The 22,414-nt window shown below is 48.5% G+C and overlaps 1 protein-coding gene across 1 annotated transcript; it reads right to left on the bottom strand.

Annotated features, from left to right (window-relative positions):
- Positions 1 to 1,686: 1,686 nt before the first annotated feature.
- LOC120844200 (uncharacterized protein K02A2.6-like) lies at positions 1,687 to 3,959 on the bottom strand. The gene is made up of 2 exons (XM_042294649.1): positions 3,471 to 3,959; positions 1,687 to 2,967 (listed from the first exon to the last, which is right to left on the bottom strand). Exons 1-2 carry the CDS (start codon positions 3,476 to 3,478, stop codon positions 1,800 to 1,802), a joined length of 1,176 nt encoding a protein of 391 aa, XP_042150583.1. The 5' UTR covers positions 3,479 to 3,959; the 3' UTR covers positions 1,687 to 1,799.
- Positions 3,960 to 22,414: the final 18,455 nt, after the last annotated feature.

The following is a 22,414-nucleotide window of genomic DNA, read 5'->3' as shown; positions in this document are numbered from 1 at the left end:
CAGGGTTAGGCCGAGGACTGCGCTGCGCCCATAGTTGTCGGCCGCTGAGCCCATGACGGGCAGGAGCACCGATCCGCTGTGTAAGTACACGATCCGGAGCGCCCGGAGCAGCCACTTCCTGTCGCAGACGAGGCTGAAATCTTTCACGACGGTGGTGCCAACCTCGCTGTCGTAGTCCCAGCGGTTACACCTGACCTCGGTCTTATTGTCCGCGGGCGTTGGCATCGGCGGTTCGTAGCGGGTGCAGCTGCTGAATCGTCCGTCCACGTCCGTGGGGATGCTCGTGTTCTTCCACTCGTCCCTGGATAAGCCGGCGTACTCGTCGGGGGGCTTGCACCAATGGGCCATAGGACGCGACATGACGAGGAGCGTCTGGCTGTGGACTACATTCATAAAGAACGAGACGATAGAGCAGAGCAGCGCCATCCTCTGGAACTGGCCATAGCCGTAGACGTGGATGTCCTCTTCAGTGGAAGGAACTCTTGGCGACTCGCTGCGGATTTTGGCCAACTCGGTGTTTCGGTTGGCGAGCTTGTTGGCCTTCAGGCTTGCCATTTTTTTGGAAGGGGAACTTCGGCGACTTTAACGCAACCGTCTTTTTCGCCAAATATCCGTAGATTGCAGCCGATGGAACGTACAGGGAGTATTCACTGCCGGCCATAGCTGTGTGCGTGAATGCTGAGCGCGTGCTGATGGCGAGTTTCCACAGTTCTTTTGCAACGTGCATTCCGCACCATCAAGAGTGCCGGTCTTAGCATTGATGTGAGCTTGTTCAGAGCATGCGCTCTAGACAGCACCCACAAATATGGCGTCCAGTGAAGCAAGCTGGGCGACTGGCCGCCGCCATGTCTCTGCTCGAGCAGGCACGCCCGTGCGATTACGAGCTTGCGAAAGCTACGTTCACCCGCGCGTTGCACGCGCTTGCACGCATGGGGCACCACTTGTGGCGCCATGCTTGCAATCAGTGCTTGCAATTGTCTATAGGTCGTCGAGATTAGTGCCACTAAATAAGCTACGCTTCAGAGTAACGACACTTGGCCATATTGTGTCTTAAAATCAAGGTTGCCAGTTATCTGAAGCTTTATCTGCAATCACAGGAAATGTTTTTCCGCCCTCCACAAATGTTTAAACCGTTCGCGACAGAGCAAAGCAATATTACATGACCTTCCTAACACCGAATCTAATGCTGAGGAAGTCGCACTTTTGAATCATGACGATCGGCCGTTGCGTCTGTTCTGCATAGGAGCCAAAATGGCGGCGCCCACAACAATGTCGGGGAACGGAGTGCCGATACTCTAAGCGCAGCTTATTTAGTGGCTCTAGTCGAGATAGTTGAGACACGAAGAACGAGCCTTCGCGTGCGCTCGTGCAAACCTCCTTGCATTTCTTTTTATCGACAATGATGATCTTGAGGTATGACGTACACATTCTACTAGCGTTTTTGTTTCCATAATTTAAATGTGTTTATTAGATCATAATCAGTGTATGAAAAAGACACCAACAGTGACCGCAGAACGCATTGACGCCCGCAAATTTCTAATGTTCTTGAGCCACCAAAAGCACTTAAACCAAAAACTTGCACCACAAAAAAAAAAGCTTACTGTTATGTCTGCGGTGCAAGGAGTGGCCAGACGAAGGAAGGACTGCGAAACAGCTTTATTTCCGCAGAGGCCGGCAGCGATCTGGCTGCGCGTATGACGGTGCTCTTCTTATAGAGCGCCCGGTGACGTCAGTACTATGCGTACTGCTGATAGCAACGGCAGCGGCCTCTAGCACTTCCTCCACCGCAATTTGGAACGTCATGAGGCTTCATAGCGATCGGGGGGTCTTCTCTGGCGTTGTGGGTATCGCCGAGGCGCAGCGTTAGTGGGGGTGACGGGCACCGTTTGTCTTGCGGAGACAGTAGACGGAGGTGGTACGTCGGCTTCAGACGCAGGATAGATGGTGTCGGTATCGTCCTCCCCCACAAGGGACGGCGCTGTCACTGCAGTAGACGCTGAGCGCAGGTGGTCCTTGTGTCGCCTCCAAGTGCGGAGTCCATCCGGTGTCCGCACCTTGACCACGTAGGACACTGGTCCCGTCCGCTGCAGTACTGTTGCGTGGAACCATGTGGGGCCGCTCCTGAAATTACGCACGAACACTTCATCGTTCACTTCGAACACACTGTTAGCACCCCTGCGCCGTGAAGTCTGTTCAAACTGACGTGCTCGGATAGTACGATCCAGAGCCGGCTTCAGTGCATCCAACCGTGTTCGTGGCCGACGACCCAAAAAAAGAAAAGATGGGGTTTCTTGAGTCGTCGCATGCGGAGTGTTGCGATATGTCATTAAGAACTTTGACAAGGTTTCCTCCATACTTTCAGTTGCAGGGCCTTTTCGTAGTGCGTTCTTTAGGGTTTGCACAAATCTCTCTGCGAGTCCATTGCTGCTGGGGTGATATGCAGAAGTGAGAACCTGTCGAACTGCCTGTTCTTTAAGGAACTCTTTAAACTCGGACGATGTAAACTGCGCACCGTTGTCACTAACCAGAGCTTCTGGTGCCCCATACCGAGCGAATAAATCGCGCAGTTTTGTTATCGTCGCTTCTGCGGTGGTAGACGTCATGACAAAAACCTCCGGCCATTTAGAATGCGCGTCTACAATGACTAGTAGCATACGACCGCGAAGAGGGCCCGCAAAATCTACATGTACCCGTGACCACGGTTGTGTCGGCCATGACCAAGGGTGCAATGGTGCCTTTTCTGGCATGTGGCGCTGCTGTTGGCATGCCGTGCAGTGTCTCACTTGGTTCTCCAAGTCCGTTTCCAAGGAGGGCCACCATACGTAGCTTCGGGCGAGTGCTTTGCTCCGCACTATTCCTGGGTGTCCCTGGTGTAGCTCCTCCAGGACCAGCTGTTGAAGTTTCGGGGGCACGACGACTCTCATTCCATGCATCAGGCACCGCTCGTGGACTGTGAGTTCCCTGCGTCTGTCAAAATAGGGCTTCAACACTTTATCATCAAGATGTGATGGCCATCCTTTCTTGGTGAAGTCTACGACCAAGCTGAGGACGGGATCACGCTCTGTATGACGCGCGATGTCCCTACTGGTGACTGGTAGAGATGCCAATCGCAGCGTATAAAACGTCTCGTCGTGACTGTCGTCTACTTCTGTGGACTGCAACGGAAGTCGTGAAAAACAGTCCGCGTCCGCGTTCTCTGCGGACGTCCTGTAGGCAAGTTTATACTTGTAGGCTAACAGAGTTACCGCCCACCTCTGCAGTCTTGCGGCGGCTATTGCCGGGATCCCACTCTTTGGCCCAAGGATCGCTTGCAAAGGTTTATGATCAGTAATCAACGTAAACTCCCGACCATAAATGTAGAAGTGGAATTTCTTGACGCCAAAGATTAGGGCGAGCGCCTCCTTTTCAATCTGGCTATAGTTTTCCTCAGCCTTTGATAATGTTCGGGAAGCGTAGGCAATTGGCCTTACCGTGCCATCTTTCATGACGTGCGACAGCACAGCGCCGAGACCATACGCAGACGCATCGCAGGATAGCTGCAGCGGGCGTGCCGGGTCGTAGTGTGCCAGCACCTCCGTCGAAGACAAGATTTCCTTGATGGCTTGGAAGGCATCTTGACATTTCCGATTCCAGCACCAGGGAGCATCCTTCTGTAGTAACCTGTAGAAAGGCTTTGCCAGCGTTGCTAGCCGTGGCGTGAATTTTCCATAGTAATTTATCAGTCCAAGCAGTGAACGCAACTGTGCGATGTTAGTAGGCGCTGGGGCATGCAGCAACGCTTGAACTTTTTCCTCGCTTGGCTTGACGCCGGTCTCGCTGATAATGTGCCCCAGATACTGCAGGCTTTCTTTGAAAAATTCACATTTTTCACGCTTGACGCGAACACCTTTCTGCTGAAGTGTACAAAACACGGCTTCAAGGTTCCTGAGGTGTTCTTCAGCGGTTGCTCCCGTGACGAGAATATCGTCAAGGTAGCATATGACACCCGGGAGTCCTTTAAGTATGTTGTCCATAATGCGCTGGAACAACGCGGGCGCAGACGCTACTCCGAAAGGGAGTCTGTTCACCGCAAAAAGCCCTTTGTGCGTGTTTAGTGTGAGAAGTTTTTTTGAGTCCTCCGACATCTCTACCTGCTGGTATGCCCTGCTAAGATCTAGCTTGGAAAAGTATTTGCCTCCGGCGAGCGCAGCTAGTATTTCCTCAAGTTTGGGCAGGGGGTACTGCTCCGTGTCTAGGATAGGGTTCAACGTTGTTTTGTAATCCCCGCACACACGTATGGTGCCGTCCTTTTTAACTACCGGTACAATAGGCGTAGCAAACTCACTGGTTGACACTTGCGTAATGACGCCCATTTGTTCAAGCTTCTGCAACTCTTCCTCTACGGCCGACCGGAGTGCGTGGGTTCGAATCCCATCCTCGTCGCCAGTTGTTATGTCTGCGGTGCAAGGAGTGGCCAGACGAAGGAAGGACTGCGAAACAGCTTTATTTCCGCAGAGGCCGGCAGCGATCTGGCTGCGCGTATGACGGTGCTCTTCTTATAGAGCGCCCGGTGACGTCAGTACTATGCGTACTGCTGATAGCAACGGCAGCGGCCTCTAGCACTTACTCTGCAGAATGACACTTCAGATATCCTGGTGTGTAAAATTATTGTTCTAAGTTATTTGAAGCTTTATCTGAAATCTCAGGAAAACGGTTTTGCGTTCCCCATGAAGTCCATTTCGCAACGCGACGCTGCTTTTGCTCACATACCTTTCGGATCAATAGGGTCTACAGTGTTCTAGAGGGTGTAGTGGCAAGAGCGGCGCCCGCTTACAATGAAGCGCGTGAAGACGGTCGATGTAGATACCGCGAGTGGCGCTGGAGTTCTGTGCCCTAGGAGGATTAATGGCACGTGTGCGATGAACGAAGAACACGACGAGGGTGACGCGGTACGCTTCTCCAAAATGTAGCACCGTAGAACTTCTTTCGCAGCTATTAAGCCTGCAGTCCAAGTGATAGCGTTGCTGAACGATGTGTCAATACGAGGGGGGGGGGGGGGGGGCGGAGTCGCTATTAATTAAATAATCTCCCTCAAAACACGGGAATATTTCAAGTAGAGGATAGCACACACTCTAGAGGCATTAGTCCAAAGGCAGAGAGGGGATCGGTGGCCGAGTGGTCTAGCGCACACCAGCTCGGAGCACGTGGAGCGAAAGCTCGCGCTGCAGAACCCAGGGATCCTGGGTTCGAGCCCCACCCCTGCCCGTTTCGATCTGGATGAGCATCGTACCGGCGTGCGGTCGTGTATCACTACTGCGTGATGCACGTTAAAGACCCCAGGCTAGCGGCTGTACCGCACTGGCTAAATTGCTCATCTACAGCTGGGAGACCCGTCGCCCCTGTGAGGCAGACCAAGTTCTAGGCTGTATAAACATACACACAACCCAATTTCTTTTTCCAAAGGCAGAACTACAATTTACTATACTTCGTTTCACCTTATGTTGTACCGCAGCAAAGGCTAGAAACGCGAGCTCATAGCGTTGGCAGCTGCTCTTAATTCACGAGAGCGTGTGCCGACGAGATGTGCCCCAGAGCAAAGAGCTCGCGCTTGTAGCCTTTCCTGCGGTACATCATAAGGTGAAACAGAGTATACAGAACAACATTAGCAGTTGTTTCGCACCGCGAAAAGCTCCAGTCAAACCACAGTAGTAAGCGCCTAACAGCGCTGATGATGGGGCTGACGGGGACGCGCTCCTAGGGCACAAAACAGCAGCGCCATGGTGTCGTCTACGCGCAAAATCTTCACGAAGCGGCCGCCGCTCTTGTCACTACAACGCCCTCTAGAACACTGTAATAGGGTCTATTTACTGGACGCCATATTTGCGGGTGCTGTTTAGAGCGCATGCTCAGAATGAGCTCACATTAATAGGCTGCTAAGACCGACAACCTTGACGGTGTGGAGTGCACGTTCCAAAATAACTGTGGAAGTTCGTCATCAGCACGCGCTCAGCAATCGCGCACACAGCTATGGCCGCCAGTGAATACGCCCTATAGCGTGGAGAATTTCGTTTTCTGACTTCCACAATTGAACACGTAAGTGATGACGTCACGACATGGAACTGTGCATAAGAACATAAGGTAAGGGAAAGGGGGAAGAAAGCTGACGGAATGATTAAAGGGCAACTCCGCTTCATTGTTGATATTTAGAAAACTATGTAGCCCTCTTCAGTATCATATTGGAAGACCCCATGTTACATATTGCGATCTAATTGCGTCCATATATTTAATAAACTGGCCAGCAAACCTTCAAGTGAGCCAAGTCGGCAAAATCTGCCAACTCTGGCGTGCGACGTGAGGCGCAATCGTCAGCGCAGTAGTCAATGCGACGGAGTTGGAGCGGCCAACGTTGAGCCACTACGTCAGAGGCATGACTACGTCATTCTCACGTTCTGTTTGTTTTTACTTTTTAGAGTGAAATTGAACGATGACATCATGAGTTTCTCCTCCCAGTGTTGGCTGAACGGCGTCCACCTGACCACCGTAACGCGGATACGCTAGTTTGCGCTGCCCTACGCGCTTATCGGTCTGTTTCTTCACTCCCCCTCTCCTCTTTCGTCTTCTCCACTTCCCCCTCTCCCCCGGGGCCATCACCGTCCACGCCATGCGAAGCGACCTGCCGGCGTCGCGTGTCCTGTCCCTCGCCCCCCCGAACGTCACAAGACCACGTGGTTCGACGTGACGTGGCCATTCCTCTGACGACACGAGACCAATGTTGCGTGACGCTACTGAAGTTTCGGTTTCGGTATCAGCTTATGTTTAAATTAAGATTCCAGAAATATATTTCACATTTTGCGAATCCGAAGACGTAGAGCTGTTTAGTAGTGTTTTGTGAAATGCAATCACATGTAAGCCTAAATTTTTCGGAATTGAGCGGAGTTGCCATTTAAAGGGCAACTCCGCTTCATTTTTGGTTTTGAATGCAGTCCTCTTCAGTATCGCCTAGAAAGACCACACGTGAAATCTTACGACGCAGTTCTATCTAAATGTTTCTTAAACGGTCCTGCAAATTTTGCAACTCGCCAAGTTGCCGAAATCGGCTGACTTGAGCGGGCGAATTCAGGCGCAACCAACAGCGCAGTCAAGGCTACGGCATGGGCGGAGCCAACATTGAGCTAAACGCCATCTACATGGCCCCCTTTTGCTTGTTTTCACTTCTCCGGGCGAGCGTAGCGCATGACGTCAGCAACGTTGCCTTTCGGCGCTCAGCAGTGTCCACGTGATTGGCGTAACGCGCCTGCGCAGCGCGTTTCTTGGGAGCCGCCCGGCCGCCCGCCGTGGTCCCGCCGTTACCGCCGTCTTCCGCGTCACAACCGCAGTCGTCGTCTCACCGATTGTGATTATTGTCTCTCGGAGTTTCGTCCACACTACGGACACCACGTGCGCGCACACTTATGCCGCAGTTGTGCAGACGTCGTCGAATGCCGTAGACACCAAAACGTGGCGAAGAGTGCGGCGCAGACGACACTCGCGCCTGCCAAACGCTCGCCCCAATCCCGCCCGTCGTTGGGCCGAGGATCACGTGACATCTCGTACCACGTGATGGCCATGTACTTGGCGACCCAAGGCCAATGTTGCCGGGCGGAGCCGAAGTTTCGGTTTCGATTTCCGCTCGTGTTTAAAATCAGATTTAAAAATATATATCCCATTTTTCGCGAAGCAAACGACGTAGTGTGTTTTAATAGGGCTTTTTAATTCGAAATCAATCATTATCCCGAAATCTTCGGAATTGAGCGGAGTTGCCCTTTAAGAGGAGATAAGAAAAACTCTCCCCTCCAGCATCCCGTCTGCTTTCCCCTCTGCGTCTTTCCTTGCCCTATGTTCTTAGCCTGTAACTATGATCATGATCATGCCATTCATTATTGGAAACAAAGGTAACTGTTCAAGAAATACTTTATTGGAAAGCAAATGCTATACATGATTTCTTTCAATGTCTGCACCAGACGTGCAGGCTGTCTTCGCATCTTGGCCAGCACTAGTCCGAATAGTCAGCGGGATCTAGAAAAAAATCAATTCCATAAGCACTAATAATAAAAACAGGTTATGTGAGAAACTTACCATCATGTCGAACATCTCCGGCTTTTGACTGCAGCTTTTTTAGTTTCTCTCCAGCGTGGTACAGCCACACTGTGACGATGGTCTCCACGTCAGCTTTGTTTGCACACTCAACATTTGCTATCACTGCCCCTGAAACATTGGTTTGTGATGACAGTCACAGAAGGAAAATATGATGGTCTAGAAAAAAATCAAAATTAATGTCAATATAAATAGATGTTCAGGAAAAAGATGTCCCTTAGTGCGAACGCGTAAACATACATGGCTATTTGACCCACACAGCAAAAGTTTCGCCTATTTAGAAAGAAATATGTTCAGAAAATAGTATCATTCTCCCACTCCCGAGTAAGGTTAGTTTGTCGGTTTCCATGTAAAATCAGTCTTAATTAATTTTACCGTCAGGGCAAGAATATTCAATATAATCTGCATTTGACGTTAGCTCTGAACCCGACAAGGCCCTTGTGGAATATTTTACATAACTAGTTTAGTGAATAACTTAGATAACTCACGCACGACAAACAAAAGTGTCTTACTGTAAATGATGCCTGCCACATTAAGATCCCGGAAATTTCCTAGCCTTTCTGGCGTACCCAGCTGAAATTGACAGCCACTTTCTGGCTAAGCAGAACCTCCAAGATGTTCCTGGTAGCAGACCCCATGCATCTGCCACCATCACCAGTGAACTGAAGCACCTAAAAAGAATAGATTGGACCACATGGTCCAATCTATTCTTTTTAGAAATATATTCTAGAAATATATTTCTAGAAATTTCTAGAAATATAACAAGATTGAGAATCCTTCATACCGGAAGCATTCTTTTCCTTTCATCGGAAGGTAGACTCTGTGATATACTTCTTCCTCAAATCGTCATCGTCTTCTCCTTCACCGTTATTGAGAACCAAATAGCAAATAAACATTAATAAGTAAATAATAAATAAATAAATAACAACTAAAATAAATTTAAAAAAGCAAAAAAGAAAATTAAAAAAGCTTTTTTTAGAAAATAAATGATAATTGAAAAATTAAACTTAAAACCCTATTGAAAAGTTCATCAAGATACGTAATTTGGGACACTGACTGCCAGTCAGCAGCCTTGGTGGAACGTGCCCTGATGGTCCATCAGATGACGTGTGACTGCCACTGCCAAGGGAATTTCATCAACAAGGGCAGCATTTATATAAGAGTAAAGCTATACGCACTCATAAATATCGCCAAATGCCTCGACAAAAACAATTTTCGAGAAAAAAATAAGAAAAAAAAAAAAAAACAAGAGGTCACCGCGGATCGAACCCGCGTCCACTTGCGTACAAATCGGACACCCTAACCCCTATGCTGTGCCTTTTTTTTTTTTTCCTATGCTATGCCATCACTTATTGAACTCGATTTGACCATTCCTTTTATACGAGTTTAGCGGTGTGCGTATAGCCCTTTCCGTCCAAAGTGCACTCCGGAGTGCGTATATAGCTTTACTCTTTATATAAAGCTCAAATTCCGAGGTGGCAATCTTGGATGGGTATGAAACGGTTCACAAGCCGAGGTGTCCATCTTGCATGGCTGTGAAACGGTTCAGAAATCCTTAAAATGATTGTAATTCATGACATAAAAAATCAGGAAGTGTACCCGTCCTTTGCTTTTTCCAACTTTTGAAATTTGCGTTTTTCAGGCAAAAGGGACATTCGTTTACAAACGGGACCACATGCATGATGCACCGTAAGCATGTTTCAAAGAAACACCCTTGATGTCTGAACCTTTCGGGACGACCGTATACACTTTAATTCACAAAACCTACGCGACTCCGTTGGAGCTAGAGAGCAGGCATGCATGCTACGACAGACAGCGCCGGCTTCCACGGACGAACGCGAGCAGCAGACATATCTGAACTACGATCGCGGATGCTTTTTGTCTGCACTCTTCATGAAACAATAATAATGAGGTGCGACACAGCGGTAAGGCCAATAGCCCATGCCAGATAGAAAGGTATAAACTTTCTAGCCCAAACCTCTCGGACCGGGTCAGGAGCATTTTAGTATTGTAGCGCGAGATTCCGACAATGAGCGCATCGCTCTAAAGAATGCTTCGGCTGCATATGCAGTTAAGCCTTCAGCATGTTATGCAAAGCACTCGTACATCAATCGCCGTACTACACAGTTCTACTCAGGTGCCATGTAGAGTACTTTCGCGTCGTAGAACGATCCTTTTGTTCGCGCGTCTCCGGCCCAGTAGACCTGGTACACCTTGTCGTCTTCAACTACACCGCTAAAGTTCCTTACATCGTCGGAACTCTCGACAGGCTGGGTATTGACGAGTAGAAATTCTACTAAAACATAAGACATTGTAGAGCCTGGGCAGGATCGACAGGTTGGAGCAAGCAGGCAAACAAAACGAGTCGAGAGCGATCGTTCATGGAAGCTCGCGAAGCCTCTACGGGCGAAGCGGAAGTTGCGTGTTCGGCGTTTCGGCGGGCTTCTGATCAGGGTTGTCGGTCGGTTGCGTGTCATATCTCTAACATCAGCGGTTTTATGGGCTCACGTCCCAAAATCGTTTTCTCGTGCATAGATTATTTTTCGTATTCATAGATTTGACGAAATAGTAGTATATGAACGAACTTTACGTCCTTTAACCGTACGTCTGTCTGCACGTCAAAGCTTTTTGACGTACAGTCAGAGACAATCGATGTACAATCAGAATCGCCACCAAGACATCTTGATGGCATTTCGCGGCGGCCGACTGCCACCAGGAAACCATCAGAAAGCCGACAAGCGGAGTCAGTCTGGAGTTTGACTGTCCGTCAGAGTAACTTGTTGGCCAATCAGACATGCTTGACGTACAGTCAGGCACAGTCAGCGGTCCACTAGAAAACATTGACTGCCAAACAGGGTTACATTGATGAATTTTTCCTTCGGGGAACTAACAGTCACTGGCGAATGTAGTTCTTCATTTAACAGGGCTTCTTACCCTTTCAAGGGCACCCCACACAACAGGAGACATCATTAAAGGGGCCCTGCAATCATATTTAAGCATCTACCTTTTTTGTGGTTTCCAGGTCTCTTGGGGTTCGGGCAAGCCAGAGGGCACGGAGAGAGTAACTAAATATCAGAGTCATATTTTAACCGGACGACGCGGAAACCTCCTCCACCTACGAGGGCGACCCACGTTGCCAAAAGCGCTCTCCTCCTCTCCCCGGAAATAGGGGAGGAGGAGAGCCTGCATACACTAGAAGTGGGAGAGGGGACGCGTAACGTACCTTCCACTGCATTGCCAAGAAAAGTTGTCGCGGAATATAGAAAGGGCTAGTGGGATGAGGCGCCGACGAACGGCGAGCATAGAAACGTCCCGGATGTACACGGCGGCGCTGCGGTCGTATACCGGCCCGAGGATACGACCGGTTCCAAGCGTTCCGAAGGCTTTCGGCGCGGCTTGGCTGGCGATTTTGCCATTTGGCGGTGTGGCAGCGCGAAGTTTGCTCCCGTTCTGAACTGATATTTACCCCGTGTTTGCTGTCGTTTGTGGTCAATGAAGTGTGATGACGAATTAGTTTTTCATCGTGCAGCAAATGCAATGTGAGCCGCCCTGGCCCTGGCCGCCCGCTTCATAAGGGTGGTTCTTATTTGAACCCGTTCGCATTTCTACCTTCTCGTTTTTACCTTCTCATTTCAACCCAGCGCAAAACAACTTTCGCGTTTCTCCCTTTCTCATTTAAACCGTTCTCAAAACAAACTTTCGGGTTTTGACCCTTCCAAAACGACTTTTCTCATTTTAACCTTTCTCATTTCAAAATTTCTCAAAACATACTTTCTGGTTTTGACCATTTTCAGAAAGACTTTTCTCATTTTAACCTCTCTCATTTCGAACCCAAATTAATCCAACATCATGATCTCGCAATCTTTTTGCGGTATTTATGGCGAATTCGGGTAATTAATTGCCTTCGAGCCTTTGCCTGTGGCACCGGCGACCAAAAACGCGCCAGCGCCGCATCACGTGACCCTCTCCACCCGAATGCAAAGCACAATGAACTGGCGTTTTTCGCGAGTGAGCTCTGTTACCTTCTTCGATCATTCTATGCTACCATGAGCACGCTGCATACGCCAACAACATAAATTACGGCTCTTTGAGGTGTGTAAACAGAAGCGGCTTCACAGAACTTTTCAAAATATTGGCATTACCACAGTCTGTACAGCTGGCAGAATATTAAAATATAAAATCAATGAAAGGGCAGATGTATAAATCAGTGTGGCGCTGACCGCACTCTCGTCAAATTTCAATAAACTTCGTTTGGATTTTCGATTAACTGTTGCCACGGAGGCTTGCCAGCGTCGCTTTCCATATTCTGTTTACTGTTAGTAGAGAGTTCTAGTAGATCGTTCCCATGACTCCGATAACGATACCCGATACTCCGCCACCGCCTCCCTTGCGCATGCATAGTATTGTTATCGGGGGTATCGGAACGATCTACTAAAACTCTCTAGTACCTTTTTTGGAATTCTCAGTCTTCTCATTGCACCCATTCTCCTTGAAATTGTAATGTGTGTTCAAGTTTCAAACTGCATCACTATGCATACTTTTTTTTCAGCGGTGTAATAACTTGTTATTACAGAGTTGTAAAATAAAGTGATATATGATGCAGCCCGTGTCTCAGAGCAAACATACCTTGCTCAGGCTGGATAAATTCTTCCAAAAATGTTGACTTTTTTTGAAACATAAATTATCTTTCTCTTCGTTGTTTTTGCTATATTGTTTCAGAGCACCAAAGGGTGCCTGTCTCGATGGCTTCGTTTGCCACTCGAACCAGCCATTTGCCGCCTCAACGAGCATTGTTTCGTTTGGTTCCCTATCCCGATTCTGATGTGACGATACCGGATACAGTCTAGCAAACAAGCTGCCCGACCTCTTGGAGCTCGGGAAAACTTCTGCTGGTAAATTGCCGGTACACGCCAGAGAAGCGCAAGCCGAAAAGCTTGCACCCGCCAGCCTTTGACCACGCGAACGCCCTTGCCGAAGGTATGGGAAAACTTTTTTCAGGGATAATGACCACCCGAATTGGCCATTACAAGCAATAACGCACGACTAGCACAATGATCCATTCGCTCCACACGACGACATCTTAACGACATACAGCGCCAGAAGAGAAATGAAGTACCGAATCTGCGCTAGCACTTTTGAAACCACGTCACCATGTGACCACGTAGCTACGTCAACAGACTCGGGGTGGCACGCAGGCATAAGGAAAATTGTTTCATGTGCTATGCAAGAGATGGTGCCGCTTCGCTTCATCTTCAACCTTCATCCTTCAACTGTTTTTCCTTCTTTCTATACCTCACTACGGTGTTCAAATGACAACGGGTTCAAATGAGAAAGGGTCGAAACGCGAAAGGTTAAAACGCGAAGGGCGTTTTGCGAATGGGTTCAGACGAGAAGGGTTCAAATGAGAATGGGTTCAAATGAGACGGGTATAAATAAGAAAGGGTCAAAACGCGAAAGGTTAAAACGAGAAGGGCGTTTTGCGAATGCGTTCATTTCAACCCAGCGCAAAACAACTTTCGCGTTTCTCCCTTCCTCAATTAAACCTTTCGCGTTTCTCCCTTTCTCATTTAAACCGTTCTCAAAACAAACTTTCGCGTTTTGACCCTTCTCAAAACGACTTTTCTCATTTTAACCTTTCTCATTTCAAATTTTCTCAAAACATACTTTCTGGTTTGGACCACTGTCAGAAAGACTTTTCTCATTTTAACCTCTCTCATTTCGAACCCAAATTAATCCAACATCATGATCTCGCAATCTTTCTGCGGTATTTATGGCGGATTCGGGTAATTAATTGCCTTCGAGCCCTACCCGCACCAAAGGCTTTCTGAAACATGAAGCGGCGCGACTCTAATGGCACGTTTACACCTGAGAAGAGATCCGCTGCCGCGGGAGCGGATCCGCTCCCGGCGGCGGCGGCGACGAGCGGGTTCCGTTTACATCTATTTCCTTCGAGCGGCGGCGGTGGCGCCGGCTGCGGCAGCTGTTCTCGTAACATCCCGTCAAAAATGTCGAGAAGGCGCGAGAGTTCCCATCTCGGCTGTCTCTCCCGGGCGTTGCTGCTCCCGGAAGAACGCGCACTCATGACGTAGGCAGCGTCGCGCTGCGCAAGAATGTCACATCCGGTCAGCGAAGCGCCTCGTTCGGCGGCAGAAATAGATCCCGGACCTGAACGGCTCGCCGCCGCGTTTTCCGCCCAGCGTTTCGCTCCAGCGGCAAAAGCTGGGCGGATCCGCTGGCGGATCCGCAAGTGTAAACGTACCATAACGCGACGAATAAATACGGGAGTTTCGGTTTAGGTAGCTAACCGCATCCTCGTTTCTAGGCCGACCCCCGACCCCCGAGTTCCGATTTTTATTTTTTTATGAAAGCTGCGGTACTTACTACAAGCAATAACACACGAGGAGCACAATGATCCATCCGCTGCACACGATGACAACTTAACGACATCAACAGCATCTGAAGGGAAATGAACCACCGAAACAGCACTAGCCCGCCGACAGACTCGGGGGCACCGTGCTCGGCGGCTCAGGGCAGCACGCAGTCATAAGGAAAATTGTTTCATGAGCAATGCATGAGATGGCGCCACTTTGCAGCATCTATGTATCATTTGCGCTCCATCTTCAACCTTGATCCTCAACTGTTCCTCCTCCTTTCTATACCTCACTTCCCTTTGTTTTAAGCACGTCGTAAGATATGTCGGACTTCGTCGTTTTAGAAACACAGAAAACGAATCCGTGTCTCGATCTTGATGGTTACAAATACCATCGCAAGAGAGAAAATACTTGCCGCACCGTAGCGTGGAGGTGTGCTAAGTACGTCTCGTCCGGCTGCCCGGCTTCGGTTTTAACCGAACAAGATCTCATCAAGAACCGGCTCCGTAAGTTGAGAATTTATGTGCTTCTTTTTGCTACGCATTCTGTACTAGGTCAGTTTTGTCGCATTGAATAACCTTCCACTCTTCGAGCACAGATGACCACAATCACGCTCCCGACGAGTCAACCATCGTCAAAGACAAGATGAGAATGACACTGAAAAGCACGGTTGCGGCCAATCCACACGTCGCAGCCCCAAGTCTATACAGCGAGGAACTACTTCGCGTGTCACACGAAGTAAGCACTGATTATCTATGCATTCCCATGTGAATTAGTTATCGTTTATGATATAATGAATATGTGTCCTTGTTAACAATTTTTAGGCCCCGGCTGAAGTTGTGGCGGAAATACCAAAATTTTCGAGCCTGAAGGACATATCGGGAAAGACGTCGTCACCAGCCACAGCATCCTACGACCGCTGATGACGTACAGCTGAGGAGACTGTACCAGCAAACTGAAGACGGTGGTCCGTTTCTTGTCATTGACGATAGCAGCGTACCTGGTTCGCGTATCTTGGGGTTTGCTTCTCACGAGGCTTTGCTGCGCTTATTTTCAGCAAAGTCCATATTTGCGGATGGGACATTTTTTGTGGTACCGCAAATATTTGATCAGCTTTTGACTATTCACGTCAAGCAGGACGGTACGCACTCGCCCACGGTGTACCTTTTGCTTCAGGGAAGGTCACGTGACACTTACGTGCGAGCGTTTCAGAACCTAAGGAATGTGTTTACCAGTGCGGGTATCGCATACCCATGCCCTGACGAGTTCCTGACAGATTTCGAGCAGGCATTGATCGCAGGATTGCAGGTAGCGTTTCCTGCGGCAGTCCACCGAGGGTGCCATTTTCATTTCACTCAACGCGTGTGGGCTGCTGTACAAAGAGCCGGTCTGCAGACAGATTACGCTCAGAATAGCACTGTAAGATCGCTCATAAGGAAGTTGGTGGCGCTGGCATTTGTACCAGTGAGTGATGTTCCACGTGCTTGGGCGCACCTACGTCTAGAAGGGACTTCTCTAGGTGTCGCCGGCATTGCGAATGTGCTGGACTATTTGACGGCACGTGGATAAATGGTAACTTTGCTGTTCAGCAGTGGAACCAGAATGGCAACAGGGGTTCACGGACTAACAACAATATCGAATCATGGCACAGAAAAATTAACGCCATGTCTAGGAGGGCACACCCCAACATTTATTCCTTCGTTGACCATATTAAGAAAGATGAAGCGCTGACCAGGATCTTTTTGCAGCAACTGGAAAATGGCGGTGCCGCGCGTGGCCGATGCCAGAAGTGGGTGAACAAAGATCGGAAACTTTGTGAGCTGGAGGGCCAGCTTGCCAATGGCAGGATTTCCCTTTATGACTTTCTAAGGAGGGCGAAAGAATTCTCTAACCTTTAAATAATTCGTTTTTTTTTTGTTTTTTGTTTTTGTTTTTGTTTTTTTTTTGCTGCGGTCATCTTAAGGGAACAGGGTAGGCCCCATTCCCCCCATGTGTTTTAGCCTATGTATGTGACCCTTTTTCGTGGGATCTACTAGTGCTAGAGAATACATGTTGGTATCATTGTATTTAGCTTTCTGTGTTCTCTTTACTGAACTAGAACTATTGTTATATATATTTTAGTTGTTGTTGTTTTTTTTTTTTTGCTTTTGTTTTTACTGGACTTTTATAATTTTAATGCCAAAATGAACAATAAACAGCTTCTGAAACAAAATTGCCTTGATTAATTTTTTATAATTCTAGTTCAGTAGAGTCCCCCTTGTGTTGTCTTGTTAGTGGAAAAAGAATATACTTCTAGTTTTTATGGTTTCAGAGAAAAAGGGTCAAACGTCGGAAAAAAAATGATGTTTTGATATAATTGACTTTGAAGTGAAAAAAGGCGCTTTATAATAAACTTGCACTCTAGAATAGCATGCTGATGTATCAGTTCGGTAGCCACCAGTCAGATTGTCACCCCCATAGTCAATATTTAGTTTCTTTGTTTGCTGCCTTGCTTTGTGGGCCTCTTTTGTGACGAGCTGTGTAGCCCTGTCTGCAAAGTAAAGTTGTCGCCGGTCACCGTCCAGCAACCACTGCGCAGTGAATCATCCTGGTGAAACACTAAGTAGAGGCCCGAAGTTGTCCGTTTTGACGTCTCTCTCATCTATGTGTCCAAAAGCACTTTTCACAGTTCAGAAAGTAGGTGCACGCGACGCCAGCTCTTAGTGCTGCTTTTTCAACCAGCTGCAAGTCCCCACCGCACACTTTACACACCCAGCTTTCGGCGACGGTACACGAAAGAACGTCGATGTCAATCAGTTCATAGTCGCAGTCACTAACACCTGCCTTGAGCTCTTCAAAGCGTGCTGCCGAGTGCGGCAGCTTCGAAGAGGACGCACACGTGGTAGCCGCTGCGTCGGGCATCGGAATGCGTTGCGGGGACTCGGCGGCATGGGAAATTGACCTACGCCGACTACCCTGAAAGCGACGCTTTCGAAATACCTTCTTTGTCTTCGTCATTCGATTAACATACTAGCTCTAGTGTAAAAGGAAATAATAAATTACCTTGCCCGTGGAAGCATGAAGAAGCAGAAGCAAAAGTATGCGCGTCGGGACTATTACCGGCAGTGTCTGAGGATTTATGGGGGTAAAAAGTAAAAGCTAGACAGCTTTTTGCTGTTGCTGGACGAGCAATAAGCATTCCGCTGAACCTAGGGAAAACCTGCGTTTTTTTTACTGTTTTTTTCACAACATAGGAGAGATACAGATCATGCATAGGTGTAAAAGGGGGCGTGGTCGGTCACCAAATAGGTTTCGGCAAAGCTTATTTTTCCTGTAGATAAATCGCGCACGCTCAAATTGCACACTCAGCATTGTTCAGGAAAGACTGGGGAATCCAAATCCCTAAAAAACAAGAAATAATTTTTTTTTTCAAAATTTTGTTTTAACAAATTACCATAAAGTTTACGTAACTGTATATCATTTCCTGCGTTAACAATGCTTGTGGGGACAAAGCTGCAGAATAAAGCTTTACCGAGCATGGGTTCGCATTGAGGTGCGCTGGCTCATTTTGCGGCCAAATTTTTTTTTATTATGCTTCTCGAGAAGAGTTGTTTAGTAGCCTAACAATTAGCCATACGGTTTAAACGGCATAATGCTTTGCGAAGTGCTTGTAACGGGACGGTATGGAAAAATAAAGAATTTTGTGAACATATTTCGAGTTCAATGGATATTATGCAAAAGCGTTAAAATGATCCACGCGAGGGTCGGCACAGGATCGTTGGCCGCTTCCTGCTGGTGGTGCTTTTGCGCGGGGTGGCAACGCCTTGTGTGCGACGAGGTGCACAGTAGGGCGAGAGACCCGCCGCGGCTGCTGCTTTGTGATGCTGCCGGTCCAGGCGGTAAGCGAGCACCAGTTAGCCTGGGTGTAGAACATGACAATAAGCGTTCGCATCGGTGCACACTGGTACAGGTAGGCCACGAAAATGAATCGACGAACATGTTTGAATTGTAATAATATGTATGGATACCAGTGGCAGATCCAAGGGGGGGCGGTGGGGGCGATCGCCCCCCCCCCCCCAAACGCCTCGCCAGGCAACCCCCCCCCCCCCCCCCCCCCCCGGGGTTCTTCGTCAGCTCGAAGAAAAAACGGAAGCAATCGACGCAGGAAGCAAATGCTCTGGGTACAGTGTAGTCTGGGTCTGAGCTTCTCCTGAAGACGCTCCGGACTTCCCCACGATCTTGGCTTAAAGATAAGTCCGCTTTCGTCCTCGCCTCCATCCCTCACTGAGGATCAGCGCCGCAGCGCCGAATACAGAAAGAAGCCGACGAGCGCCAGAAGGGGCATACCCTGCGGTACGACTTCTCATGGCGGGAAGCTAATAAAAGAAAGATAAACGGTAGGAGCACTCTAAAGGCCGGAGGCTGCTTACACGGGGTCCTCAAGCCGACGCCGTAGGCATTTATTTGTATACAATGCCGTTTCAACTTAGGGTGGCGGGACATATTTTAGGAAAGGCGCCCACTACTCCTTGTCTCCCCGGCGCCGTCTTTACTTTTCGATTGACGGCAGAGCTTTCGCGCGGCTTTGCAGGAGCGAATATGTGTGTATCGAATGGAACAGAGGCGGGGCTTGCTGGTTTCCAACTGCGGCTTCGAATTCCCTACCTAGGGACTTGGGGAAAACGAGCCGACTCCCAAACATCCATGCTGCAGTTGCTGCAGTCGTGATCGGCCTTTAGTCCAGTTGAGATTCGCCGACCGGACAACCGTTCTGCCCCATCATATCTGCACCTGTCCTCTCGACCCTGACGAATGAGCTAACTACCCAGAAACAAGTGTTCCTTTCATACAGAAAATATCCAGACGAAGTGCAATTGAATATAATTGGAAGGGTCCATTGCTTGTTTAAGGTCTTGTCTAAGTTTAAAAGTTATAGTTGCCGAACTGCAACATGCTTTCAGAACTATTCAAAAATTATTCGCTTTCATTCTCTCGAGTTGCATCCAGAACACGTAAAAACACGAGCTTGGGTTGGCAATGCCGCAAGTGCTGCGCTCTGGACATTCCAAATATACGGCGAACAACCGACGAACTTGCCTCGCAACGTTCGTTTCGCTCGCTGCGTCAACACTGTTTCGACGCCGCGAGCAGCGTCGAAGCCGCCGGGCCATTTTTGTCGCTTGTTTGCAACGTACTTGCTCCATTGATTTAAGCCGCTCTTCCCGTTGCCGCAGCAGTTGAGCACTAGCTCCAACCAGAATGTCTGCCAAGGCAATGTCTTTAAGCTGCCCTAAATCGACTGCTCACGTAGTGTCGGTCTGAAACCCAAGTTTCAGAAAGGATAGTGTCACCGCAATTTTCTAGATACTTACCTCTCGCGTGGTCACCCGAAAGGTTTTAATTCAGAGTTCATCCACGACAGGTAAACCGATACAAAAGCTCTCAAGATCTATGTTATGTCATAAGAGTTTAGTAAAAACAATAACTCCACAAAAAATATAAACACTCCCCCCCCCCCTCGCCGTTTTACACCGAGGAACCGCCCCCCCCCCCCCCCCCCCCCTAAAATGGAGGTCTGGATCCGCCCCTGATCGGTACCCTGGCTGGAGTTTTGTTAGTTTGTGTGCTGCTTTGCTTTAGATCTGGTTATTTCTTTTTCCCATATAACAATTACCATGGAGTAGCCGGCATTGTTATTAACAGTACCAACATCTCCATTATTTTTATTTGCTTATTAACGCAGAGAGAAAGAGAGAAACTGGTTAAAATGCTAAGAACACTCTAAAAAGGATTACACGCAAATTATTAGACGATATGTTTTTCATAAGACACGGGTAGAAACGCGAAGTGCTTGTTTTAAGACAGAGTTTAAATAAACATTAGGGAGTTTTAGAATAACGTACGCAATTTTAGCGCACGCTAGCGCTAAATTTAGCGCTTGTATTAGCGCACGCGACGCAAGAGAGTTTTAGAATGAGTAATGCTATATGCACTACGGAGTGCAGCTCAGCCGGAAATTGCTATATGCACTACGTTTGTTTCGTATAAAATGAATGATCACAACCAGTTTTCCAACCGGTGGCATAGCGTAGGGGTTAGTGTGTCCGCTTCGTACGCAAGTGGACGCAGGTTCCAATCGCGGTGATCCTACCTTTTTTTTTTTTTCTTTTTCTTTTTTTCTTGAACGTTGTTTTGACGAGGCATTTGGCGATATTTATATTTCTTTTTTGCGATGAACACTAATAATAAAAAAAAAAAAAAAACCGAATGTTGTCGACGAAATTTCGCAGACTTCGCAGATCGGGGACAGCGCGGCTTGAGTTGCCGGCTGGGCGCCGCGAAGCGGCGTGTTTTGGTTAACTTTTCTAATTAGCAGCCGCATACTGTCGCCGCGAAGCGGCGTGAACGCAAGCGGGGGGCTGGGTTAACGAGCTCCCCTGTGATACACGCGCAGTTCGAAAAAGGGTGGCCCGAGCGGCATGAGCTCTCAGCGTAGTGCATATAGCAATTTCCGTTCAAAGTGCACTACGTAGTGCATATAAATAGCGTTTCTCCGCCGCGACGCAAAAGCCCAAGCATCTCGCGCTTGCGACGCCACCAAGATACAGTAAGATATTTTATTTCACACACGAAATGCTGTAACTTTAGAAAAAAAAAAAAAAAAAAAAAACGAGTTTTTTGGTCCAGAGTAGCATTTTAATTTGTTTAAACATGAGAACGCGACGCGAGCGGTTGAGCGGTCGTGTCCGCTTGCGTCGCCTCGGCAAGAGAGGTCTCGTGTACTGACCTTCGCAAATCGTTCCTTCGCCGTGAAATGTTCGCGCGTCGCAACCATCAAGTTGTCGGTGATCGCTGCCAAACCCAGTACAATGTCGTCCCGTATTGAAAATTGCAGTCGCGAGGATACCGCCAACATCGCACTCACGACGCCGCCAAAGCAGCCGCCGACATAATCCTGGAAGCCGCCATTTTTTTTAACTGTGCTCGTCTTGGCTTTAGCCAACTTTTCATCACGAATCCTCCCAGGAGAAGCGCAAAGATTCTTTGCGTACGCACGCTATTTCCGAGAAATAGCGCACGCTAAAATTGCGCACGCAAAGCGCAAAACCTGGTTTGCGTTCGGAGCATGCGCAGTGGCGACGACGCTATTCTTTGCGTACGCAAAGCTTTAGCGTGCGCTATTCTAAAACTCCCTAATAAGGATTTAAACGATAGCGAGTTCAACCGAGATAGGCATAATAGGGAGTTTTCGTAGATCGTTTTCGCCGTCCCGCAAAGCCCTCCGCAATCCGCTACGATAGCGGGAACTCCACAGTCAAGGCTATCGGCGCGCAGGCGCAGTAGCAACTTCTTCGTTGCGGAACGCTTAGCGGAGGGGGCCAACGCGGTCTACGAAAACTCCCTATTAACAAAAGCTTAAAGCGCGAAGAGCGTTAGGCGAATGGTTTGGAATACTGTGTTTGAATGAGAACGGGTGCAAATGAGGCGAGTCCAAATGCGAAAGGGTTGAAACGCGAAAGGTTATAACGCGAAGGGCGTTTTGCGAATGGGTTCAAATGAAAACGGGTTCAAATGAGAACGGGTTCAAATGAGACGGGTACAAACGAGAAAGGGTTGAAACGCGAAAGGTTAAAACGCGAAGGGCGCTTTGCGAATGGGTTCAAATGAGAATGGGTTCAAATGAGACGGGTACAAATGAGAAAGGGTTGAAACGCGAAAGGTTAAAACGCGAAGGGCGCTTTGCGAATGGGTTCAAATGAGAATGGGTTCAAATGAGACGGGTACAAATGAGAAAGGGTTGAAACGCGAAAGGTTAAAACGCGAAGGGCGCTTTGCGAATGGGTTCAAATGAGAATGGGTTCAAATGAGACGGGTACAAATGAGAAAGGGTTGAAACGCGAAAGGTTAAAACGCGAAGGGCGCTTTGCGAATGGGCTAAAACGAGAAGGGTT

Source organism: Ixodes scapularis, unplaced genomic scaffold, assembly GCF_016920785.2.
Source record: "Ixodes scapularis isolate PalLabHiFi unplaced genomic scaffold, ASM1692078v2 PGA_scaffold6__148_contigs__length_123643588, whole genome shotgun sequence".
NCBI lineage: Eukaryota > Metazoa > Arthropoda > Arachnida > Ixodida > Ixodidae > Ixodes > Ixodes scapularis.
Note: the sequence above shows the minus strand (reverse complement) of the source record. Positions and strands in the feature narration are given on the sequence as shown.